The sequence below is a fragment of the Bos indicus x Bos taurus genome, chromosome 13 (genome assembly GCF_003369695.1).
Source record: "Bos indicus x Bos taurus breed Angus x Brahman F1 hybrid chromosome 13, Bos_hybrid_MaternalHap_v2.0, whole genome shotgun sequence".
NCBI classification, from domain to species: domain Eukaryota; kingdom Metazoa; phylum Chordata; class Mammalia; order Artiodactyla; family Bovidae; genus Bos; species Bos indicus x Bos taurus.
The window spans coordinates 1,415,423-1,440,534 of NC_040088.1; the positions used below are offsets into that span (position 1 = coordinate 1,415,423).

At 48.6% G+C, this 25,112-nt stretch overlaps 1 protein-coding gene across 2 annotated transcripts in view; it reads right to left on the minus strand.

Annotated features, from left to right (window-relative positions):
- Positions 1–1,014: 1,014 nt before the first annotated feature.
- DOK5 (docking protein 5) overlaps positions 1,015–25,112 on the minus strand; it is a 150,905-nt gene continuing 126,807 nt past the window's right edge. For both annotated transcript variants that reach the window (XM_027558218.1, XM_027558217.1), the window contains 2 exons: positions 10,783–10,903; positions 1,015–1,444 (listed from right to left, as the gene is read on the minus strand). In XM_027558218.1, coding sequence (XP_027414019.1) covers positions 1,380–1,444; positions 10,783–10,903 — 186 coding nt within the window. In that variant the 3' untranslated portion in view covers positions 1,015–1,379. The remainder of the gene's footprint in view (positions 1,445–10,782; positions 10,904–25,112) is intronic.

Consider the following 25,112-nt stretch of genomic DNA (forward strand, 5'->3'; position numbering starts at 1 on the left):
CCCCGTGCCTGGCACTGAGAACATATGCAAATCAATGTTAATTTGCTTCCCGTTGCAGAAAGAATTCCATCCCAAGGATCAGGGTTTATTCCTCTATCCATAGGTTCAACGTATATTTCTCAAGCATGAGCTATGTTCTAGGGTCTGGGAAATAAGATTGCCAAATTTAGTAAGGAAAAATAGAGACCACCCAGTCAAGTTTTAATCTAAGACAGACAACGGGCATTTTTAAGTATAGTCACATCCCATGCAATACACGTATGCTAAAAAATTATTCACTGTGTATCTGAAATTCAAATTTAACTAGATCCCATATTTTACCTGGCAACGCTACTGAGAATCGAGTTGAGACCAAGACAGACCCCATCCCTTATACAGCTTTATAGCAATTGTAACCTCAGAAGCTCACAAGACTCAATTCCCATCTGGCATTTTCCCAGTGGGAAAGCCTAGGGAACAGACTGACCGTCTCTTTAGAGGCCATCACTTCTGAGGCCCATTTAGCAGATGCCACGCTGTATTAGAGTTATGCCCTTATTTCCTTGTCATGCCCCTCTGCATCACAAGGTCCTGGGAAGAGCAGATGCTCAGCACAGGCAGCTGAATGAAGGAGTGAAGAAACACACACATGGTTGGATACTATCAAATGCAATGCTCAGGGTTCACACTGAAGATATTCACACACCTTCAGAAACACTGGAGACACAGAGAAACCCATGTAGCCAGAAACCCAAGACCATATGGGTGAAGAATGATCTTTTATTTTAAAACGTTTTTGGAAGGTACATGGAAGAAAATAAAAGCTTTCTTAAAAGGGAGGGAGAGGGGAGATGGTGTAAGAAATTGTGACCCTGGTAAATAATATAAAGGGTGCTGGGAAAGGTGACTTCTTAATGTAACAGGTCACACTGAGTCCAAGCACTGATTTAACCAAGTGGGGATATAATAAAATACGATGGCCCATAGTTAAGCAGAACCATAATATTAATAACTGAGGAATATGGTATAAACAAATAACAAATAATTAAGAGCCGTTTTATTGTCAGTACTGTCAAACAATTGAAACACTCAGAAGGAAAATAAATCACAAGAATCCGCAAAAGGGTAAATTCAGGGAGGTGCAGGGCACACGGTATCTACAATAGAAAACCACAGCCATCAAAGGGGGAACACAAAGTCGATACCTATAGAGCAGGTTTCAAGTATGCTAATTTTTTTTTTTTAAAGAAAGAAAAGGGGAAAAAAGAAAAAGAGTATTGCAGAGTGTCCCAGGGACCACACAGGTAGGCAGGACGCGGAGCTGCTTGCCGGCACGGCTCCCCGGGCGCCCTCTGCCCGTCCGGGTGGGTCTGCGGCTGACACGGCTCACGCCAGGCCCGTCAGTGCTCAGATGGGTAGGTGGGAAAAGTCTCTGTTCGATGAAGCTTCAGAGGGCTGGTGACACCTTTTCCAAAAGAGATTTTAAAATCAGCAGTTGCAACCACAACCAGGTTAGCTCATCGCAAGTTTCTGTATAACAGACATAAATAACGTAGGATACAGAAGGCTTTTCCCCCAGAGGCTACTCCCAAGGATACGCAAAGGAGAGTGAAACCACACTGAAAGACGGGGTGCTTAACACATCACTTGCGTGTGGCCTTTGCACTGCTGCTGCCGCTGCTGAGTCACTTCAGTCGTGTCCGACTCTCTGCGACCCCAGAGACGGCAGCCCACCAGGCTCCCCCGTCCCTGGGATTCTCCAGGCGAGAACACTGGAGTGGGTTGCCATTTCCTTCTCCAATGCATGGAAGTGAAAAGGCAAAGTGAAGTCGCTTAGTCGTGTCCGACTCTTTACGTCCCCATGGACTGCAGCCTACCAGGCTCCTCCGTCCATGGGGTTTTCCAGGCGAGAGTACTGGAGTGGGCGCCATCGCCTTCTCCGGGCCTTTGCACTGGCTATGTGCGAACCAGGCTCCCCAGGTGGCTCGGTGGTAAAGAGCCCTCCTGCCAATGCCGGGGACACGGGTCCCACGCCTGGGTCGGGAAGATCCCCTGGAGAAGGAAATGGTAGCCCTGTCCAGGAATCTTGCCTGGGAAATCCCAGGGACAGAGGAGCCTGGCCAGTTACGTTCTAAGGGGTTGCAAAGAGGTGGTGACAACCTAGCGACCAAACAACAGCAATGGGATCAAACCAGGAGCAACGAGGGGCAACCGCCTCCTCGATATTTCATCAACCAACTCCTACACCCAACAGATTTAGGGAAAACGAGATACAATCAAAAGACTGGGGAATCTTTTGGTTGGCGAGAACACCGTTTGGAAACCAGGTCAGAAGTAAGACAATATTGTATTTATTCCTAGGCAATCCTGCGGTAAAGGAGGACCTCTTAAAAGCCACACAGCCTTTATTATTTCAGGTTTAAGTTCCAAACCAAGGACAATGAAGGTGTCAGGAAGGCCAGGTCAGGAAGAAGTCACACGAGGCCACTGCGAGTCTCCTTTGTGACACCGGATGGGGCTGGCGAACTTTATAAAAGGGCAGATGTGAAGTACTTTAGGTTCTGCAGAGTGTATGGTCTCGTAGCAACTACTTAACTCCACTGCCTGCAGCTCAATAGCAACCAGTTAATCTGTAAGGAATGGGCGTGAATGTTCCCATGAAAGCTTGTGAACAAAAACAGACAGCAGCTGGATTGCCCAGGAGGCCAGCTGGCCGTTTCCTGCGGCCGGAGCGCGTGGTTTGATAAACACAAGAGGTGCTCTACTGCCATCTGCTGGCTAAGGGCTGTTGCGGTCCAGTCGCTAAGGCTGACTCCAGGACTCCGTGAACTGTGCCTGCCAGGCTCCGCGGTCCTTCACTATCTTGCGGAATTCACTCACATTCAAGTCCATTGCATCAGTGATGCCATCCAACCACCTCATCCCCTGTCGCCCCTTCTCCTCCTGCCAGTCTTTCCCAGCATCAGGGTCTTTTCCGGTCAGTGGGCTCGTTGCATTAAGCGACTAAGGGTTACCACACGCAAAGGAATTTACAATGCAGATCAGGTGAAGAGCCCTCAGAAGTGAAAAAAGTAACATCTACAATACAGTTCAGACTTCCTGGAGCCAAACATGTAGATCAAGCCAGTCTAACCGGCTAAGCAGAGCATGCCCGCCCCACCAACTCGCACTCAGAACGCTGGACGGAGCAGGAAGGCTCATGGTGGCGCTGGCCCTACGCCCTAAGCGCATCTCCTTATCCCAACAGCCCTTGGCTCCATCACGGCCCAGTCTAGTCCCTTTCTGACATAAGAAATCGTGGATTCAGATATTTACAAGCCTCAAATCTGAACCATAAGAAAACTATATATGTATCATACAGTCACTGGTACATATAGCAGTGACTATTATTAGAGAAGTTAGAATAGTAAAATATCCCAATCACTAGAGATCATTCCTTCCAGCTTCCCAGTCATTTTACACATGAATTCAATTCTCCTTCCAACGCACACAAACGCGTGCAAAGGTCACACACAGAGGTCACAAGCTGGCGCTGGCCTGTGCCCTCTCTGTGCCCAGCCCTGTTCTCTGGCCTGCACGGGGCACAGAGCACGGGGCATTCCTTGTCGACATTGGGTAACTGCACACTGGGGAAGGCCGGGCCCGTGGCCTGCGCTCTCCCCGCCACGTTCACCAGGGAGCCCACCGCGCCACACTGGCTGGTCCTCGTGGCCCCTACAGACATGCGAGTGTGAGACCCGGGTTTATCTGTCATCATTCTATTCTAATTTGCTCAGACCTTAATCTACTTCTCTCTTACTAGATGCACACACAATGTACGTAGCTGTATTAGAATTAATACTGAAAAACCAACATTATAGAGAACAGATGGTGGTTGTCAAGGGGTAGGGGCTGGGGGACAGATGGATGGGAGTTCGGGACGAGCAGAGGCAACTGTTCTATCCAGGAGGGACAGACAAGGCCCTGCTTACAGCACAGGGGGCTACAGTCGATGCCCTGTGATAGATAATGGAAAAGAGTATAAAACGCAGGCACAGGCGCCAGGGGTAAAGGAACCTGCCTGCAAATGCAGGAGACAGAGACCTGGGCTCGATCCCTGGGTCGGGACGATCCCCTGGAGGAGGGCATGGCGACCCACTCCAGTACTCTTGCCTAGAGAATCCCACGGACAGAGGAGCCTGGTGAGCTGCAGTCCATGGGGCTGCAAAGAGTCGGAGACGACTGAAGTGACTTAGCACACACATATATGTGTGTGTGTGTGTGTGTGTGTGTGTATAACTGAATGTATACATATATGTGTATAACTGAATGTATACATATATATGCATAACTGGATCACTTTGCTGTACAGCAGAAATTAAAACAGCATTGTAAACCAACTATACTTCAATAAAAGATAAATATTTAAAAAGAAAGAAAACCCAAGGTTAAGCCCTCCAAAGTAACCACTTGCTCAAAAAATCTATCCTCCTTAGGATAAAAATGTAAATTGCACGACCTGGAACCAACCCTCTGGAGGAGTTATTTCCATCACATGGTATTCACTTTGGAAACACCCGCGGTGGCAGAATTTCCACCCAAAGGCAAGCATATACAATGAAAGAAAGACCCTAAACCAGGAGTCAGAACCCTGGAGTTCTAGTGTCAGTCCGTCCACCCGCTGTCCATGTGATCTCAGTGACTACTGACCTCCAAGGGTCTCAGTTCTGCCTTCATTGAAATGGAGTCTCTGGCCAACTCCACCTGCTGCCAGGTGAGCCAGGAAAGGCGAGAAGGGAGACGCCCGTAGAGTGGCACAGACATCTGATGCGGCTCCTTGATTTCCCACGAATATCCAAAATCACATCACGCTGGATCAATGATATAAGTGCCTATGTTTTTCTCATTTTTGCTTTGAAACAAGGGACGCTCTCTTCAGAGGCAATTTCTACAGAAGGGTTCTAAGCATATTGAGAAATGGAGCGCCTTAGGATTAAGGGCAAAATTCCTAACATGTTAACTTAAGGAGATGAGGGAGTTTAAGAAGAACATTGCCAAGAAGCTGGACACACCCGGCTCTCTCCTAAAAGCCTTTATGCACCAGTCACACCGCTTCCTTTCTGTTCTTTGAAAATCTGAGCTCCTTCTGCACCAGGGCCTTTGCATATGTTGATTTCTCTGTGGATAATGCTCAATAGGACTCCTCTTTTCAGATTCCAGGTCTTGGGGTAAATGGTGCAGCCCCTCTAAAGAAGTCTCTTTGTGACCCTCCTCCCCAAACTGGCTACAACTCTGCTTTACCATTCTCTACTACAAACATTTTCTTTTCAATATGACACGGACCAAATTTGAAATTAAATATGCATGTGTAATTGTTGGCTGTGGCTCTCCTTCCGACTATAACCTGTAGGAGGCAGAAACAAGCCTGTGTAGTAGCCCCACTGTGGCTCCATCACCTAGCATAATGCTCAGCATAAAACAGATGCTCAACTAACATTTATCAAACAATGAATGAATGGAGACGAAAGCCTCAGCTCCACGGCACAGGTGATCCTGGACACATTACTAACTTCAATTCTGTGTCTTAGCCGCTCAGGGGAATAAAATACTCCCAGGCGGCCGCTTTGCAGTCTATGAGATCACGTATATTACATTCTGGCTTTCCTAGTGGCTCAGTCGGTAACGAGTCTGCCTGCAATGCAGGAGACCCCCTGCAGTACAAACACTGCTGTCGCACAGGGGACCCAGGTTCAGTCCCTGGTCAGGAAGGTCCCCTGGAGAAGGGAACACAACCCACTCCAGTGTTCTTGCCTGGGAAACCCCAGGGACAGAGGAGCCTGGCGGACTATAGTTCCTGTGGTCGAAGAAGAATCAGACACGACTAAACCACCACCACGACGTTAGGTTCCTAGTGTAGACAGGAACACAGTGGGTCCTCAAGAAACAGTAGCTTTTATAAAGATATGCAGTGAGTATGTCCTATCTCCCTTTAAAGGAACAAATCTGGCACTTTACTAGTTGTATATTAATGTCAGTTTATATAAAAAAAAAAATGAGAGAGAAGACTGCATGTTCACCTTTACAGAGCCCTGGCTTAACCAAGATTAAACAGATTTATTTTTTACTGCAGGACATCTCAGAGTCTTGAAAATATTGATTTGCTCTCTGAATTTCCTAAAGAATTTAACATGTAGCACAAACCAGTCCATCCTAAAGGAAATCAATCCTGAGTATTCATTGGAAAGACTGATGCTGAAGCTGAAGCTCCAATACTTTGGCCACCTGATGGGAAGAACTGACTCACTGGAAAAGACCCTGATGCTGGGAAAGATGGATGATGGGAGGAGAAGGGGACGACAGAGGATGAGATGGTTGGATGGCATCACTGACTCAATAGACATGAGTTTGAGCAAACTCCGGGAGTTTGGTGATGGACAGAGAGGCCTGGCGTGCTGCAGTCCGTGGGGTCACAAAGAGCTGGACACGACTGAGCGACTAAAAGACTGATTTTGCCCCCAATTATTGGACTCTAGACTGAGTGACTTAACTTTCACTTTTCACTTTCATGCACTGGAGAAGGAAATGGCAACCCACTCCAGTGTTCTTGCCTAGAGAATCCACAGAGTCGGACACTGAAGTGACTTAGCAGCAGCAGCAGCAGTACTTTTTTGGAGGAGGGTGGCATCAACCAGGGTCAGGAAAATATAGAAGACAACTGGGAAATGGCAACTCATTTTATACAATGAATTCTTAGAAGAAGCCTGTGAACACGGGGCTCAACATATGGCTGAGTGCTTCTATTTCATGTATTTTTTCCCAATTCTCAAGATGAAGCTCACATGTTAATTCTGTAAATGCCTAAGCAGAGAAGAGAATTTAGTTTTGAAACTGTAAAATGGGGTGGAGGAAGCAGCGAAGATGGATGAACACATCTTAGGGTACGCGGGCGTGTCAGACCCCGCACGCTCCTCTCCTCACCGACAGAATAATAAAGCGGTAAATCCAAGCGTCAACCAGTAGGGGGCGATCTAGCACCAAATTTGGAGAGGAAACATTTCTCAAACCTCTTGGATAAATTCCCTCATAAAGTTCTGCATGATTTCCAAGGTTAGCCACTGGATCCGTCAGACAAAAATCAATCTGAAATACATTAGGGGAGGTGAGTTGGCCAGAGGAATTACAACTCACGGATACCAGCAAAACAAGATACGAGGCGCTGTGTAAGCTCATCGTGGGACACACACAGGGCCACGATGTTACTCATTTTCTCAATTTCCTTTTTTTCTGGGGGTGGGAAGAAGGGAGGAATAAAGGCAGGTGGGACAGGTGGAATGCGTGTGAGCCTGCTCAGCTGCTCAGTCCTGTCTGTCTCTTTAAAACCGCAAGGACTATAGCCCGCCAGGCTCCTCTGTCCACGGACTTCTCAACAAGAACGCTCGAGTGGGTCGCCATTTCCTCCTCCAGGGATCCTCCCAACCCGGGGTGGAACCCGTGTCTCCTGCGTTGCAGGCGGCCTCTACCGCTGAGCCACCGGAAGCCTCATAGGCGGGACAGATGAACATTTTCCATTTATTCGTCGTGTGAATGGCCACCCCTGAGACGTGAGATAATTTTATGTAGTCTGAACATTTTTTAAAAATCTATCAAATTTAGTGGTAAATTGAGTTTCCAAGCTATTCAATACATACACAGCACATATTAGCACTGTATCTCAATGAATACTGGTGACTAAGAAGCAATCCCAAGATAAGACAAATATAGACAAATCTACATAGAAGTTGCTGATGAGGTACTATCTCGGAAACATTGGTTACAAACTGAGTATCAAAATAAAACACATTTACATTAATTCCTACACAGGTAACAAAAGTATGTGAAAACAAACAATTTGATGAAATAATTGATACAAAACATAGAAAAAAAATCACTGAAGCAATTATAATGCCATTCTCGTGCACAGAAATATACTAAGATAATAGGATATTTCATTGAGTATTAGCATGCAGTCAAAACAGGAAAAATGTAAGAATTCTATTGGGAGCTTAGGTTCAATGAAGGTTATACTATGTAACAAACAATCATAGTTTTAATTATCATCTTCAATCCTAGAACACAATCACCTTCAAAACCCTATACAATTACCAGTCACAAAGCTTGATAACCCATCATCTCTGCAGGGATTCCATGGCTTTTTTTTTTTCTTATTATCACTGGAATTTATTTCATCAGAAACTAAGCAATCGCTATCTTTAAATTACTGTCCTGCAAGCACTACTACTGTGCTCATTTGTAAAATCTGTACCAATAAACTTGGACTTACTTCTACAGCGATGCACACAGACCTCATTTTCTGCTTCACTGCATTATGCTTACAGATTTGCACTTTTGTTAACTTTTTAAAATTTCTTTTTGATTGAGTATTTTAGGGCCTCATCATGCAGCATTCGGGATCCCAGTTCCCCAACCAGGGATCGAACCCACGCCCCCTACCGTGGAGGCAGTGCAGGTTCCTAACCACTGGATGGCCAGGGAAGTCCCTATGTATTTTTTAAACGGCAGATCTGCGGCGATCCTATGCTGAGTGAACCTGTTGGTACCGTTTCTCCAACAGCACCTGCTTACTTCGCATCTTTGTGTCACATTTGAGTAATTCTTGAAATATCTCCAGCTTGTTCATTATTATTATACTTGCTTTGATGACCTGTGATTGGTGATGTTTGATGTTACTACTACGACCCACCGAAGGCTTACATGATCATTAGCATTTTTTAGCAACAAAGTGTTTTTGAATTAAAGTATGTATATCTTTTTAGACATAAAACCTGTTGCACACTTAATAGACCATAGGCTAGTGTAAACATAACTTTAATATGCACTGGGAAGCCAAAAAAAATTGTGTGACTCGCTTTATCACAATATTCTCTTTATTGGGATGGTCTGGAACCAAAAGGGAAAGTGAAGTCGCTCAGTTTGCTACCCGTGGACTGTAGCCCACCAGGCTGCTCCATCCGTGGGATCCTCCAGGTAAGAAAACTGGAGGGGTTGCCATTTCCTTCTCCAGGGGATTTTCCTGACCCAGGGATCGAACCCGGGTCTCCTGCATTGCAGGCAGATGCTTTACCCTCTGAGCCACCAGGGAAGCTAATATATATCCAAAATCTGCCTGAATCTCATTACTGTTGAGTGTTGGGTTATAAAAATAATAAATAACAAACTTAAATATAAACTGAACTGAAATATAAAGGCTTATCAAATAACCCCAAGTCCGATTCTGATGAGCCGTTTGGTTTGTGGCTTGCTATATTTGATAAAAACAACGCAAACTTCTCTAAGGTGATTTTCCTCCTTCATGGTGATGTTTTGTGTTGTTCTGCTCCGTGTCTAGAGGTAACATTATCACCACTGTTTTTCTGGAATTAGTCGGTCAGTAGTCCTTGGTGATGTAGTCCCTAGAAATTGGTGTAGTCCCTAGAAATTTTATGGAATGGTGAACTTGAACTAAGCCATAAAGAATACTGAGAGAAATTCTCAGTGGGGGAAATAAGTCTGTACCAGTGGTGAGAACCATTTCTGTGACAGTAAGGGAACTGGGAGAAGGCCTTGTCAAAAGTGATGGGGATGTTTATTTAGGTCTGTAAGGCCTGATAGAGCACGGTGTAACTTGTGAATCTTATTTTCAGTAATTGGAGAAATGTGAAAAAGCAAAGAAGATAGTCTGAAAACATGGGCAAAAACAATTTGGGGAAGCAGAAGTCTGCTATAATTCAGATGCTGTCCAGGTCAGTGTAGCAGTTAGCTTCTAAGAGAGTTCTGCACCAGTGTGGCAACACATGGAGACCAGGAAATTGACTGATTTCTGTGCTTCCTAAGTCAACTAAGGCCTGTGTTGGCAGAGAATTGTTGGGTTCTAGGCCAGTTATATTCAATAAGGGCCTCTAGTAATTATAAGTTCCTATAGTTAATTCCTGGAGAAGGAAATGGCAACCCACTCCAGTGTTCTTGCCTGGAGAATCCCGGGGACGGAGGAGCCTGGTGGGCTGCCGTCTATGGGGTCGCACAGAGTCAGACACTGAAGCAACTTAGCAGCAGCAGCAGTCCTTGGTGATGATACCAGACTCTTTCAGCTATGTACTGTTTTTCAACCGTAATACGGGCTTTTTGCATGCAGGTAAATTTGCATTTTTTTGTTGTTATGGTTGAAGAAGTTGTGTATGTATGCTAGGAAACAGAGTTGTTTTCTTTGTTGTAAACAGATGCAGACATTGTCAGAGGTAGCTATATAACCCAAGGAGCACACAAACCATATGTCAACAGCATCTAACACATCTGCTCTAAACTTAAGATTTTAAAAAATATGACTACCCCGTCAGGGCCCTGGTAAGACCTTTAGTCTTCGGGCATTTCTGATGAGCGCCTACTTGTTTTGAAAGGGAGTTAGGTTAGTTAAAATAATTGTAAAATGAGGGTCTCCTTCATGTGACATTTCCTCTGTCCAGATTGCCCTGAGGATGTTTCGTTTTTGTCCTCCCCACAAGACAGGCGGGGTCTCAGGGCCCTGACTTGGAATGGAGCCCGAGGCCCCTGCCTCAGAAACACTGGGCTCTGGGGGAAAGGGGACTAACCTGCGGGGAAGGACGCAGCATCCGGGAGGACTCTGGCCTCCGTTGCGCCCCGCCCCGGAGCCCCCCGCCCCGGAGCCCCCCCGCCCCGGAGCCACGCCCCGGAGCCACGCCCCCCGCCCCTCCCCCGCTGCGCCCCGCCCCAGAGCCCCGCGGAGCCACGCCCTCCGCTCCAGCACCCTGCCCTCCGCCCCGCCCCGCTCACCTTGCAGGCGGTACAGCTGCCCCGTGCTGTGCTGCCGGGTAATGTGCTGCCAGTAGGCGCTGCGAGGCAGAGGCACCATGGTGCTCAGCGAGGCGGCCCGCTCGCTCATCTTCACCTGGAGCTGCGACAGAGGAACAGAGCACAAGTCAGCAACCCAGGGCTGCGAGGGCTGACCCGGGGAGCCCCCGCCGAGGAGATCCACCAGGGGAGATCCACCCGGGGGAGCCCCACCCGCGGAGCCCCACCCAGGGAGATGCACTCGGAGAGATCCACCTGGGAAGCCCCGCCCAGGGAGATCCGCCCGGGGAGATCCACCCAGGGAGATCCACTCAGGGAGATCCACCCGGGGGGACCCCACCTGGGAGATCCACCCAGGGAGATCCACCCGGGGAGATCGAGGGCCGCGGAGTCGGCCATCCAGAGCCAGTGGGCTGGCCCGTGGGGGAGCACGTCTGTCTTTGCTGACTTGGCAGCGCCCGTTCTTCACACGTTGGCAACAGGGTATCATTTTCCGGGCCGGAACTTCCAGCGACTCAGCTCAACCCACCTATCACGGTGGGTGGACCCCACTACGGATTCAGGGGTGGCCCAGGGACCTGAGTCAGGCCAGTAAGACACAATCCCTGGGGACATTCATTAGAACTTTTGTGGAAGAATCAGGAGAGGTAAGTTAAGGGTGTTTTGCCTGCTTCGGTCATTGCTGAACCCCAGGGTCCAGATCATGTCCTGAGGTGGTAAGTACGCAGGACGTACTTCTGGAGTTGAATGTGGGAGCTTTCTCATCAATGTAGGGAGCTGATGGGGGGACAGGAGATGGGCCTGGGGTCTATCCTGGCACAGTAAGAAAGAACAAGGCAGTCAGTGGACACTACTCTGAGGAAGAAAGCCAGGGAGAGTCCTGACAAGCTCCACTGAGGCCTTGGTTCCTACCTGAACCCAGAGGCTAGGCCGAGAGCTCTCACTTACACCAGCCCATTTCGTCTTAGTCTAAGCTGATATGAGCTGGGTTTTAGCACTAGCATGGGCCTTCCCAGGTGGCGCTAATGGTCAAGAATCCAGCCAATCCCGGAGATGCAGGAGACCCGGGTTCCATCTCTGGGTCAGGAAGACCCCTGGAGAAGGAAATGGCAACCTGTTCCAGCATCCTTGCCTGAAGAATCCCACTGACAGAGGAGCCCAGAGGGCCACAGTCCATGGGGCGGCAGAGTCGGACACAGCTGAGCACTCACACCATACCAGCAGAAGAAAACCTCTGTCTGCTCCCACAAGTGCCTGATCCCCTTCCAGATACTGAGGGGAAGAGGAAGCTGTGGCTTTTGGCTCCAAGTATCTAAGAGGACCCATCCTAAAAGATACAGTGTGAGGCTCCACGTCCTCGGGGAGGAGTAGGTCGTCTGTCCAACCACACTGGGGGACGATTCCGAGAGAAGACAGCTTAGCAGGACGAGCAGGAAGGGACTAGAGGCACACAGGGACGACGCAGGAGGAAGAGAGGGTGGGGTGTGATCTGAGGCAGCTGCCCAGTGCCCCCGGCCCGAGCCCTGATCTGGCACAAACATGACATGCTTTTACTGTGTCGTACCACAGAGGTGACTCTGATGTCCCAGAGCGGCTTGCATATCAAATGACCCACCCCAGTCTGATAAAAACGTGTCCAGAAATGGGTTTAGACAAGGATGGGCGTTAGGAGACAGTCTGCACTCAGGAAAACTAGGGGCAACGTAAGCCCCCAAGTCTCAGGGCCTGGCTAACTGCGGACACGCTGGAGTGCTTGGCAACCGCAAATCAGAGGACGGCAGATTTACGTCAACTGAGAAGGAAACACTGCCATACTGTGCCATTACGGAAGAGCGAATCGCAGACCATTCTGTCTAGTGGGATGCCACCTTAATTGCTCATCTGAGAAAAGCTGGTATTAAATTTATCCACTTGGATTCAGTGAGATGATGCCTGCTTAGCACTTGCCTAACAAACCAGGCACAGCGAAAAGGAAGGACGTTGTGATGATGAGTATAAACTGCAGTGCCCTCCAAAAGGTTCCTTTTAAACTCCCCACTCTATACATCTCATTAACATAGTAGTCTCAGGCATAATATCTGTACGTTCCCTCAATAAAGCCAAATAATACGAGACTTCACACCCTGGAATCCAAAACTCGTTGGAGTTGATATGGTGGTTTAGTCGCTAAGTCGTGTCCGGCTCTTGTGACCCCATGGACAGTAGCCTGCCAGGCTCTTCTGTCCATGGGATTCTCTAGGCAGGAATACTGGAGTGGGTTGCCATTTCCTTCTCCAGGGGGTCTTCCCAACCCAGGAATCAAACCCAGGTCTCCTGCATTGCAGGCAGATTCTTTACCAAAGGGAAGCCCAATGAGACTGACTCTAAAAGAAGATTATAACCATCTTTCCAAAGACTATTTTAATTTACATATCCTCTATTTTACACGTGATGGATTGAATTCTCTCTTTACCATAGTAGCACAATTACTTAAATGTGTCCAAGTAATTACACAGCACTAGATTTTGTGGGGAAATATTTTCCCTAAACATGTCCAATTAAATCAAAAGGGTTAAAAAGTTGAAAACAAAGGCTAGTAGAAAAGTTCTGGGGCTGTTTTCCTGCTTCTGCAGAAATGAAAGTCTCAAAGTTTAGCAGCAAAAACAAAAACCAACCAAAAAAAAAAAAACCTATTTAGCAGCGACATGCGGTGACGTTCAACCTCATGAACATGGAGTACAAGAAAATAAAGAGAGGAAAAGAACTGAATATTCAGGCACCGATTATTTGCTTTTCTTAATAGAAAGGGATTATAGTTAAGATAGTAATATTTTTAATACAAAGAAAATATTTGGGAAGCAGCCATCACTTCAAATTACTCGCTACTTCACTGTGAACATACTTCTGCAGCCCAGCATGGTCTGATTGTATTTTTAGAACGCTTACTTAGGAACAAAAATAAAATGGCACCAATGCCGTGTGTCAAGAGAATATCAACCAAGCCTGGTCTCTTCCTTCCTCAAACCTTTGAAAGAACATCTAATTTTATCAAAGGGGCATTTTAATTGTCTTTGGAGAAAAGTGCTAAGAAAAGCCTTCTTAGTTAACACTGCAAAAATGTCTGAATTCTCGAAGCGTGAGAAGACTTGGGAAGTCAGCGATGATGCCCCAGTCAGAAGGTGCCCCCTCACCCCGCCTCACTGCCACAGGGAGCCCCACCCTCTGACTTCAGCTCAGCACCCCTCCGTCACCCCTCTGCACAATGGCTGGGCCCAAGCCACTTGCTGAGTCCTGCCATTTCCACCCACCCAGGTGCCCACACCCCACTCCCCACTATAGCAAATGCTGACTCCTAGGCCTGAGGACACCCGACTCCTCACCTGGCTAACAGCTGTCTGCCCTTCAGAAGGCGGCCCAGGAACCACCGCCTGACCACTCTTCCTCCACAAATGACACCAGGCACTCTTACCAGACGGTGGCTCAACTGGTAAAGAATCTGCCTGCCAACTCAGGACACACACGAGACGCAAGAGTCGCAGGTTCGATCCCTGGGTGAGGAAGATCCCCTGGAGAAGAAAATGGCAGCCCCCTCCGTATTCTTGCCTGAGAAATCCCTGAACAGAGGAGGCTGGCGGGCTACAGTCCACAGAATCGCAGAGTCAGACCCACCTGAGCATGCACAGCCCTGCTCTCACCGTGGTCATCTCGCTCTTCTGTGATGGCAGCCCGCCTCCTCTTGCAGCCCATGCACTCCGAGAACACGAGATTGTATCTTTCATCTCTGTATCCCCAACACCTGACTGGGACCCCCAAAGACTGAACAAATACAGGATGGAGGAATCAATGAGCCAGAGAACCCAGCCCTGCCCAGGGAGCAGGGAATAAATCTTAAATCAACCCAGCAAAGCAGCCTGGAGCTGAATTCCTACTGAAGCTCTAGGTCCAGGTTATGTTACCGTGGTTCTCGGGGCTGTGGAGAGCGTGGTGACAAGACTGAGTCACTCTGTACTTTGCCGCTCATGTGACGAGCAGAAGCAGGGTGTCCAGCTCGTCATGTTTATCCGTCCTACTAGTGTCGGCTCACGATCCCGCCAGGGGAGAAGGACAAGGCTTCGTGAGTGACAGACACACACCTTCCTGGACTTCACCCCCCAGACTTGCCCCTAGACGGCAGGATACGTGGAGGCCTCTCCCCGCCCAGCCCGAGTGAGTTCTGATGCTGCTCGGTGGCCTGAGATAATCAATCAACGGATGGAGCTGGTGCGGTTTCAAGGACACACGTGGCTCTGTGCCGCTGGGGGTGGCCGGGGGGGATTATGGGGTAGGAGACCTGGGTTCCCATCCCAGCCGTGCTCCAGGTAAGACACGGGACACGTCCCCACTTGTGTCTAAACCTCCCAGTCTCCTTTCCCATGGAACATCCCTTCCTAAAGAGACAACAATAAATCTAAGCAAACAAAAGAGAAAGAGATGACTGCCATAAAAAGGAATGAAGTCAGGGACCACCCTGGTCCAGTGGCTAAGACTCCGAGCTCCCAGTGCATGGAGCCAGGTTAGATCCTTGGTCGGGCAACTAGATCCCACATGCCATAACTGAAGACCCTGCATGCTGCTATCATGACCTGCTAAATAAAGTGATGAAGTCCTGAAACATGCCACAACATGCACATATGCTCAGTCGCGTTCAGTCGTGTCCGACTCCTTTCGACCCCATGGACTGTAGCCTTCCAGGCTCCCCTGTCCACAGGATTCTCCAGGCAAGAACACTGGAGTGGGTTGCCATTTCCTCCTCCAGGGGATCTTCCCAACCCAGGGATCGAACCTGTGTTTCCCGCACTCCTGCATCAGAAGGTAGCTTCTTTACCACTGAGCCACCGGGGCCCCCTCCACAACGTGGAGAAGCTGAAAACATGATGCTCAGTGACAGAAGTCACTTGGGAAAGACCACATTGCACACGATCCTATTTATACGCAACATCCAGGGCAGGCGAATGCAGAGAAAGCGTGCCGGTGGCCGCCCGAGGCTGGGTGGGCGGGCTTCTCCCTGGGGTGAGGAAAGTGTTCAGGAGCTGACTGTTGATGGTTTCACAACCCCATGACTATGTTAGCGCCACTGGATTGCATGATTTAAATGGGTGTATCGTATGGTATGTGAACTATGCCTCAATATAGCTGTGCTCAAAAAAATAAAATCAGACTATTTCTTTTTTATAAAGCATGATGTAATGAGGTAGGTGGTGGCTACTTCTGGTCAAAGCCTTCCCAGGTGGTTCAGTGATAAAGAATCCACCTGCCAATACAGGAGTCGGGGGTTGGATCTCTGGGCCAGGAGAAGGAAATGGCAACTCACTCCAATATTCTTACATGGAAATGCCATAGACAGAGGAGTCTGGTGGGCTACAGTCCATGAGGTTACAAAGAGCCAGGTGTGATTTAGAGGCTAAACAACCACCACCAGCACCACCAGCCAAACAGTCGCGGCGGAAGTAACGTTTAAATTTGAGTAACAAGTGGCCAAACCACGGCCCCCACTGCTGTCACAGTCAGCAGCAGACAGACTCTAAAAAACCTCCCAAAACTCACTGAGGAAAGTGCTCATTGTCAAGGCCCCTTTTCTCCTGCTGCTGCTGCTGCTGAGTCGCTTGAGTTGTGTCCGACTCTGTGCAACCCCATAGACGGCAGCCCACCAGGCTTCCCCGTCCCTGGGATTCTCCAGGCAAGAACACTGGAGTGGGTTGCCATTTCCTTCTCCAATGCATCAAAGTGAAAAGTGAAAGTGAAGTCGCTTAGTCGTGTCCGGCTCTTAGTGACCCCATGGACTGCAGCCAACCAGGCTCCTCCATCCATGGGATTTTCCAGGCAAGAGTACTGGAGTGGGTGCCATTGCCTTCTCCCTTTTTCTCCTAATAATAGGCAAATCATAGCCACCCTCTTGGGAGAGAAAGCCCTCTAAGAACCACTGTGTGCCAGCCGCCCTTTGGTTCCCGCCCCATCCCTTGGCCTGGCTCACACTTCCCTGTTGCCCGAGGGCCCCTTTTATGAGTCTGAGACCAGGTGCACAGAGCCGTGGCTAAGACTTAGCAACAGCACGACACACATCAATCACCAGGTCGTCCTTCCCTGGACTCCATCTGTTTTTACAACAAAGCACTGGGTTCTGCAGAACTGAACAGTACGACAGGAGCTAACTGCTGCCATGAGCCATCACAAGGATGCTCATATGCTGCGTTTGTGGCATCGTCCTGGAGCCGTTCAGAAGCCAGCACAAGTCATCGCAGAACAGACAACGACTTCAAGACCCAACCCCCTCCTCATAAGCCTCTTAAAGTCCCGTCGGGCTGCGCCTTCCAGCTAACTCCCCTGGGGCCTCTGCCAGTGGCCACCCTTCGTACGCAAACCACCCGTGATTTCCACTCTCTCAACCGAGCCTTGAAGTCGCCGCCCAGGGACACGATGTTGATGACAAGGCTGTGCTGTGAGTCACAGCTACATCGACGCCGAGTGTCTGCTCGGCTTGAGAGGCTTCCAAAGCTCCCCTGATTCTGGTAGTAGCCTCAGTTTAGGGATGTATATATAAAGAACTTACTTTCTCCGGGTATTTTAAGCACAACATGTGGGCAAAGCCGAATCAGAAGGAACGACTCAGTTCAAGAGAGGACGAGTAAGATGAGGTTCTAAAGAAACCCGCATTTCGCTGTCTGTCTCTCATCCCCCCAAGCCCAGCGCACGAGTGGCACCGCCCCTCGGCTCACCGTCAGCCTCCACCGAGCCCCCTCAACGGTGCCTTCGCCTCCTGCCTACTTGCTCTCCTTCGGAATCACATTTGGGAATAGACTCTACCTACGCTTTCTGGTCCCTGGGTCAGCCAACCTCTGAGCTCTCCAACTTTAACAAGAATCAGCTGGAGGGATCATTAGAATGCACATTCCCGGCCCCCAACCTCACTGTGAATGGGGGATTTGCATTTTTCCCGTTTCCAGATAATTCCGTTCGTCCTGGTCCAGGGACCACACTTTGAGAACCAGTGTCCCATGCTAGGGCCTCCCTGGCCACTCGTGATAAAGCATCTGACTGCAACGCAGGAGATGCCGAAGATTCGGGCTGGATCCCTGGGTCAGGAAGATCCCCTGGAGGGGGAAATGACAACTGACTCCAGTATTCTTGCCAGGAAAACCCCAAGGACGGAAGAGCATGGTGGGCTTCAGTCCATGGGGTCTTATTAAGAGCTGGACAGGATTGAGTATGCATGCACGCAGGTCCTATGTTATTCATACACTTTGGATCAATCAAGCTGGGGGAAAAGTTCTCCACTGTGTCAAGAGCCCAACTCCAGACTCAGGAAACTGGGGTTGCAGTCTGGATCTGCCACTAATAAAGGTTCCAGGCTGGTTATTTAACCTCCTTTAGTCATTAATGGGGCTTCCCTGGTGGCTCATGCCTGCAATGCATGAAACCTGGATTTGATCTCTGGGGTCGGGAAGATCCCCTGGAGAAGGGAATGGCAACCCACTCCAGTGTTCCTGCCTGGGAAATCTCATGGACAGAGGACCCTGGCGGGCCACAGTCCGTGGGGTCGAAGAGTCGGACACGAATGAAAGACTGAGCATGAGATAGTGTATGCAGCACTACACTGTCCTCTTTTTTCTATTTCGTATCTTGTAAATGTATCCCAACGTTCCCCAACACTGCCGTCCCCTCTGCTGTCATTTTAACGTCCGCATCACAGCCCGTACTTTGGTTGCACTATACTTTACTTGTTCATTTTCCTAACCATTTTTAATTTACCAGGTAAGATGGAGGAACTAAATTGTGACCAAATCTCCTTTTATAACATTTTTCCCCTGCTAACTATAATTTTTATCTTAAGACACTTCACTACAATTATTCCAATGACCAGTATTTTTAATGTTTAAAAATTTTAATTTACATGTGAAATTGAATTTTAGACTGACTCAAAAATTACTTTAAAATGTGACTGTAGATGGGTTGGTAATTTTGCTTTTGTTTTTAAACAAAGCAGTCTTATCTTCATATACCGTATACCAATGCAATAGACTAACAGGTTAGCCATTAAAAAGCAAAAGGTAGATCTTTTCTGAAGTGATGTGAAACGATTCTAAACTCAAAGGGCTGCTATTACTTATGTATGCGTGTTCATGGAGAGAACTCATCACTGGGGCAGGTTTAAATTCCATGGATCCACTCTGATGATTCTCAAACGTGTGTCTGTAACTCCCATCTCTCCCTGAAACCTCAGAGTCCTGTATTTCACAGCCCGCTCCCCACCTCCACCAGATGTCCAGCAGGCTCTGACCCAGGGATGGAACCTAGGTCTCCTGCATGGCAGGTAGATGCTTTACCATCTGAGCCACCAGGGACCCAGGAGAGCTAGTCTCTCATTGAACACACACAAACCCAAAGCATCGTTTCCCAGGCTCCACTCTCTGCAGCTCTTCCCCTTCAGGGTAAATGCTTCTTCCACTTGCCCCACTGCTCTGTTTAAAGAAGAGAAACCCTTGGGAGTACCTTGTTCACGCCCTATCCTACTCAAGAGTCCAGCCATCAGCAAACCCTGTTCTTCATAATGTACCAGAGTCCACGTTCCACCTGCTCCCCACCCCGCCACCATCCGATCCACATCCTTAGAGCTCTCCTGGATGCCTCGATGATGGAAACAGTCCATAGCTTGGCTTCTTCCTTGTACTCTGGCCTTACTCATCCCCAGTCTTTCCCAAACAGCTGCCAGAGTGCCCCCTTTAATAGTAAAGACAGCTTGCTGCTGCTACTGCTGTTAAGTCGCTTCTGTCCGACTCTGTGCAACCCCATAGACTGCAGCCCACCAGGCTCCACCATCCCTGGGATTCTCCAGGCAAGAACACTGGAGTGGGTAAAGACAGCTTACTGGACCATTACTCAGAACCCTCCGGTGATTTCCCAACTGACCCCAAGCAAAATTCGAAGTCTGGGCCACGACTGCAAGGTCCTTTAGGACTTGGCACCTACTTATTTCTGGACAACACCTCGTAGCCCTCTTCCCATTCATGTTTCAAAGTCATGGCTTTGGACTTGACCAAGCAAAGAACAGAGCTGTCTCAGAGCCTCTGCAAGTATGGTCCCCTCTGCCTAGAACAACTGGCCCTTGGAAATTTCCACTTCTCTTTCCCTCCTCTCTCTGCTAGAGTCTTGTTTCATCAGAGCAACAAATCCCCCTTCTTCTCTCCCCCTTTACACTGTCTCTCCAGAGCATTCACCAACTCTTGATACAGTTTTGTTTATTATCTGTTGATGATCATCTCATCATCCCATGCTGCTGCTGCTGCTAAGTCACTTCAGTTGTGTCCGACTCTGTGTGACCCCATAGACGGCAGCCCACCAGGCTCCCCCGTCCCTGGGATTCTCCAGGCAAGAACACTGGAGTGGGTTGCCATTGCCTTCTCCAATACATGAAAGTGAAAAGTGAAAGCGAAGTGGCTCAGTCCTGTCCAACTCTTAGCGACCCCATGGAGTGCAGCCCACCAGGCTCCTCCGTCTATGGGATTTTCCAGGCAAGAGTACCAGAGTCGGGTGCCATTGTCTTCTCCACATCAGCCCATAACAAGGAGCAAACTCTTTGAAGACAAGGACTCTTTCCTGTTCTCTGCCGTACTCCTGCATCCTAGGAGGGTGTTCAGTTCAGTTCAGTTGCTCAGTCGTGTCAGACTCTTTGCGACCCCATGAATCGCAGCATGCCAGGCCTCCCTGTCCATCACCATCTCCCCAAGTTCACTCAAACTCATGTCCATCGAGTCGGTGATGCCATCCAGCCATCTCATCCTCTATCGTCCCCTTCTCCTCCTGCCCCCAATCCCTCCCAGCATCAGTCTTTTCCAATGAGTCAACTCTTCACATGAGGTGGCCAAAGTACTGGAGTTTCAGCTTTAGCATCATTCCTTCCAAAGAACACCCAGGGCTGATCTCCTTTAGAATGGACTGGTTGGATCTCCTTGCAGTCCAAGGGACTCTCAAGAGTCTTCTCCAACACCACAGTTCAAAAGCCATCTCCTTGCAGTCCAAGGGACTCTCAAGAGTCTTCTCCAACACCACAGTTCAAAAGCATCAATTCTTCGGCACTCAGCTTTCTTCATGATCCAACTCTCACATCCATACATGACCACTGGAAAAACCATAGCCTTGACTAGATGGACCTTTGTTGCAAAGTAATGTCTCTGCTTTTGAATATGCTATCTAAGTTGGTCATAACTTTCCTTCCAAGGAGTAAGTGTCTTTTAATTTCATGGCTGCAGTCACCATCTGCAGTGATTTTGGAGCCCCCCAAAATAAAGTCTGACACTGTTTCCACTGTTTCCCCATCTAATTCCGATGAAGTGATGGGACCAGATGCCGTGATCTTAGTTTTCTGAATGTTGAGCTTTAAGCCAACTTTTTCACTCTCCTCTTTCACTTTCATCAAGAGGCTTTTTATTTCCTCTTCACTTTCTGCCACACTCATAAAATGAGTGAACTTATTAATAAATAGACACATCTGTATCTATTAAGTGATACAATGTTCTGGAAGGATGCAAATGAAGCTGGTAAGTGTTCACTTCCAAGAAAGTAAATTGGGGACCTAAGAGGCATGAAGCGTGGGAAAGAGGTTGGCTGCACACGGTGCCTCCTTTTGTACCGTTTGCATTTTCTATCACGTAGGAATCAAATCTTTTAAGCCTGCTTTTGAAGTCTCAAGAGAAATCACAGCTCCCACCCTCCACTGCATACCATTCCACGTGTTAGTTTAAAGAATGTTGAAACTATGAATAAAGCACTGAGTGATGTTTAAGTGCCCCCACTCCTGTAAGAACAAGCTTATAGGGAAGAAATCTCTTCCCACTTCACACACTGTCATTTTATAGGTCCTTTCCTCCCCAACCCTAACCCCCTTGATCCTCTCCAGATGACACTAGAAATTGAAACCAAGGAGAAACTGAAAGGAGACTAGAAAAGAGCTCCCAACAAAGCTTAAACATAATTTAAAATCTCTAACCAGAGAGAAGTACTCCAAATACCTCATGAACAGTAAACATGTTTTGAACAAAATCTTTAAATTGTTGTTTATTCCTACAAAATCCAGATCAAATGTCCCTTTTACAAGAGAACAACAGTCTTAGACAATATTTTTAAGACATAAAAATCAAGCGTGTATTTGCGTAGCATGCGCTCTATTTACCCAGCTTGATACATCTATATTTCTCAGGTACATCAAACACCCTTATAAAGTGCTAGCAAATAACTCTTGTATGGCTCCTCCGTGCTGGGAGTAATTCATTGAGATAAATACATTTGTTGCATTCTTTGGGATTCTCTGTGCTTGATAAAGCACGTTCATTTAATCAATACAAGCTGCTTAAAATGCTAATTGCTATGCTAAGTGCTGGTAACCAAACCCTCTGGAACGGAGGTGCAGATGCTGCTGAACAAGTTTTGTACTCATTGTGGGGCAAGTCCTGTAATCACTGCAGGTTGATGAGAAGGGGTAAATCGTCCTCAAGGTGTACACAGGTCTGCAGAGAAGTTCTCACACCCATCTTTCCTCCACCTGTTGAACAGGTGCACTCCCCTGCTAGCAGAGGAATGAGGTCTTAAAAGGAGGCAGCTTTCTCCAGCAAGAGCGTAACCACATGTTCTTGCTTTCGGAAACAATGAAACCCCATGAACACATCCTGCTGAGATGCATGTGAAGACTGGTAGGCAATTATGCCTGTACTGACCCCTGTGTTCTCAGCCCCATGTTCACTGAATGATCACTGATGTAATCTGCCTGCGGGTTTTTGTGGGTATAAAGGATATCAAAGCTCGCGGTCACACACTGTGCACTCTCTAGCTCCCCTGTCATTTCTTCCAGGGACCAAGGAGCCAAATTCTCACTTTAGAGTCATTGTTCTCGAAGTGTGGTCCCTGGGCCAGCGTCAGCATCACTTGAGAACTTGTTAGACACTCAGATCCCAGCGCATCACCCAGACCTTCAGGAACCCGCAGGCGGAGCCCACCCTCCCGGGGCTTGGTGAGCCTTCTCAGTGACTCTGCTTCCCACAGAAGGTGGGAACCACTACCCCAGGGGCCCCCTCTCCTGCTCCCTCACCTCTCACCTCCACCCAGACCACAACCACACTCACACTTGGGCCTAGACACCCTCTCTCTCCTACGGGAGCCTCCAAACATCCTTCTGCCCTTCATTTCCGGTGACACACATCCTGGGCTTCCTGGTCCCGTCCTGGCTCCTCACGTGCTGACTGTGAGCCATGGAGCCTCTGTTTCCCTCTGTGAAATGGACCTGATCATATTGCCAATAAAATGCATTCCATTAAAAAGAATGAAAGAAACCAAAGCTGACCAACTTTTCTGTCAAAGCCAGATATTAACGGCCTCTGGCTCTGCAGGTTATCCAGTCTCTGTGGTGGCTAAGAAGCCCCTCCTTCGTTTCCATGCAAAAGCAGCCGTGACAATATAAAAATGGAGGGGGGTGGCCGTGTTCTAATAAAACCGTATTCATGAAAACAGGCACAGACCAGATTGTGCTCATCAGCCATGGTTTGCCAACCCAAGTCAGACCTATGCTACATGACTTTGAACTATTCCCATGAAGTATTTATTGCTGAGTAAGAAAACCAGCGTGCAGTTTTTTAAATGTGTAAAATGACTGTGATTCTATACAACCAACAAGGATCCCCAGAGACTCCCATCTTGGGTAGGTATCTAAGTGTGTATGTAATCTTCTGGGTGTCTGTACAGATTTCTACGTAGCATGACGTGAGTACAGCGGAAAGCAGGGAAAAGTTAGGACACGCCTTTACGGTCCAGGAGTTGCTGAAGAGGGGAGCGGGGCGTGCTAACCAATAATAAAAAGGAAAGTCCGAAACAGCACACAGCGTCTATGTGGTCATATTTTTGCAGTTACTTAAAGTTTCCATACATGTACTTATGTAAAGATAAATAGGATTCAAAAACCAACCCCCATCTCCAAGGACAGTTGTGAAAATTAGAACAAAATAAAGCAGCACCACAGATGGAGCTGCTCATTCCAACTTTAACTGTCCCTCCATGAGTTGAAACCTCCGAATGCGGTTTTCCACAAATGGGCCCCTGCCTGCACCCTGCCTCCCCTTACCGCTTTCAGCGAATTCTGCCCTCGGCGCTTTGATTCATGCACTCCCTCACGGCATGCATTTCTATACCCTGGGTATCATTTATAGCCATTCACTCTGCTGGGGGCTGGAAATTAAAAATACATAAGACACAGACCTTTTGTTCCCCAGGTGTGTGTGCACATGCTTACTCGCTGAGTCGTATCCGACTCTCTGAGCCCAGGGACTGCAAACTGCCAGGCTCCTCTGCCCATGGACCTTTCCAGGCAAGAATGCCGCAGTGGGCTGCCTTTTCTGCCTTGTATAGTAAATGGCCAGGGAGCTAGTTCAAAGCCCAGCTAGGATCCCATCACTGTCTGCTCACACAATGGCGCCGCTTTCTCAACAGAGGAGGGCAGCTGCTGCTGCTGCTAAGTCACTTCAGTCGTGTTCAACTCTGTGCGACCCCATAGATGGCAGCCCACCAGGCTCCACCGTCCCTGAGATTCTCCAGGCAAGAACACTGGAGTGGGTTGCCGTTTCCTTCTCCAATGCATGAAAGTGAAAAGTGAAAGTGAAGTCACTCAGTCGTGCCCGACTCTTAGCGACCCCATGGACTGCAGCCCACCAGGCTCCTCCATCCATGGGATTTTCCAGGCAGGAGTACTGGAGAGGGGTGCCATTGCCTTCTCCAAGAAGAAAGCAGGCCCACGTGCAATCAGAGCTCTCCTTCCCTGGAGGAGAAGCCTCCTCCTGGGCGCTCACACACAGTGCACAGGGCGTGATCTGTACGACAGCATGCAGCAGGCACTTGGTAAAAGCTGCTGAATGACTGGGTCGCCAATGGACACGCTGGCTGGCTTGGCTGAATGTGTGGCCCAGGCAGCAGATGAGGAACCGCTCCCGCCGCCCCTCAGTCACAGCCTCAGCCTCTCTGGCTCAGTCAGGGTCATGCTGTGTTTTGCTTTTCCACCTGTTGAACAGCGTTCGGTTCTCTGGCTCATGGTTCCCACGAAAACGATGTGTCCAGAGAGGACGGCTCTCCAGGAGGAGCCCAGCCCCACCTCCACCCCAGCAGGCTGCTAAGACGTTCTGCTTTATCCCAAGAGGCTCTTTTTAAAAAATTTTAGATGGGATGAAATGGGAGAGTAGAACCGACATATAAACACTCCCAGGTGTAAAACAGGCAGCTAGCGCGACACCGCTGCCCAGCACGCGGAGCTCAGCCTGGGCTCT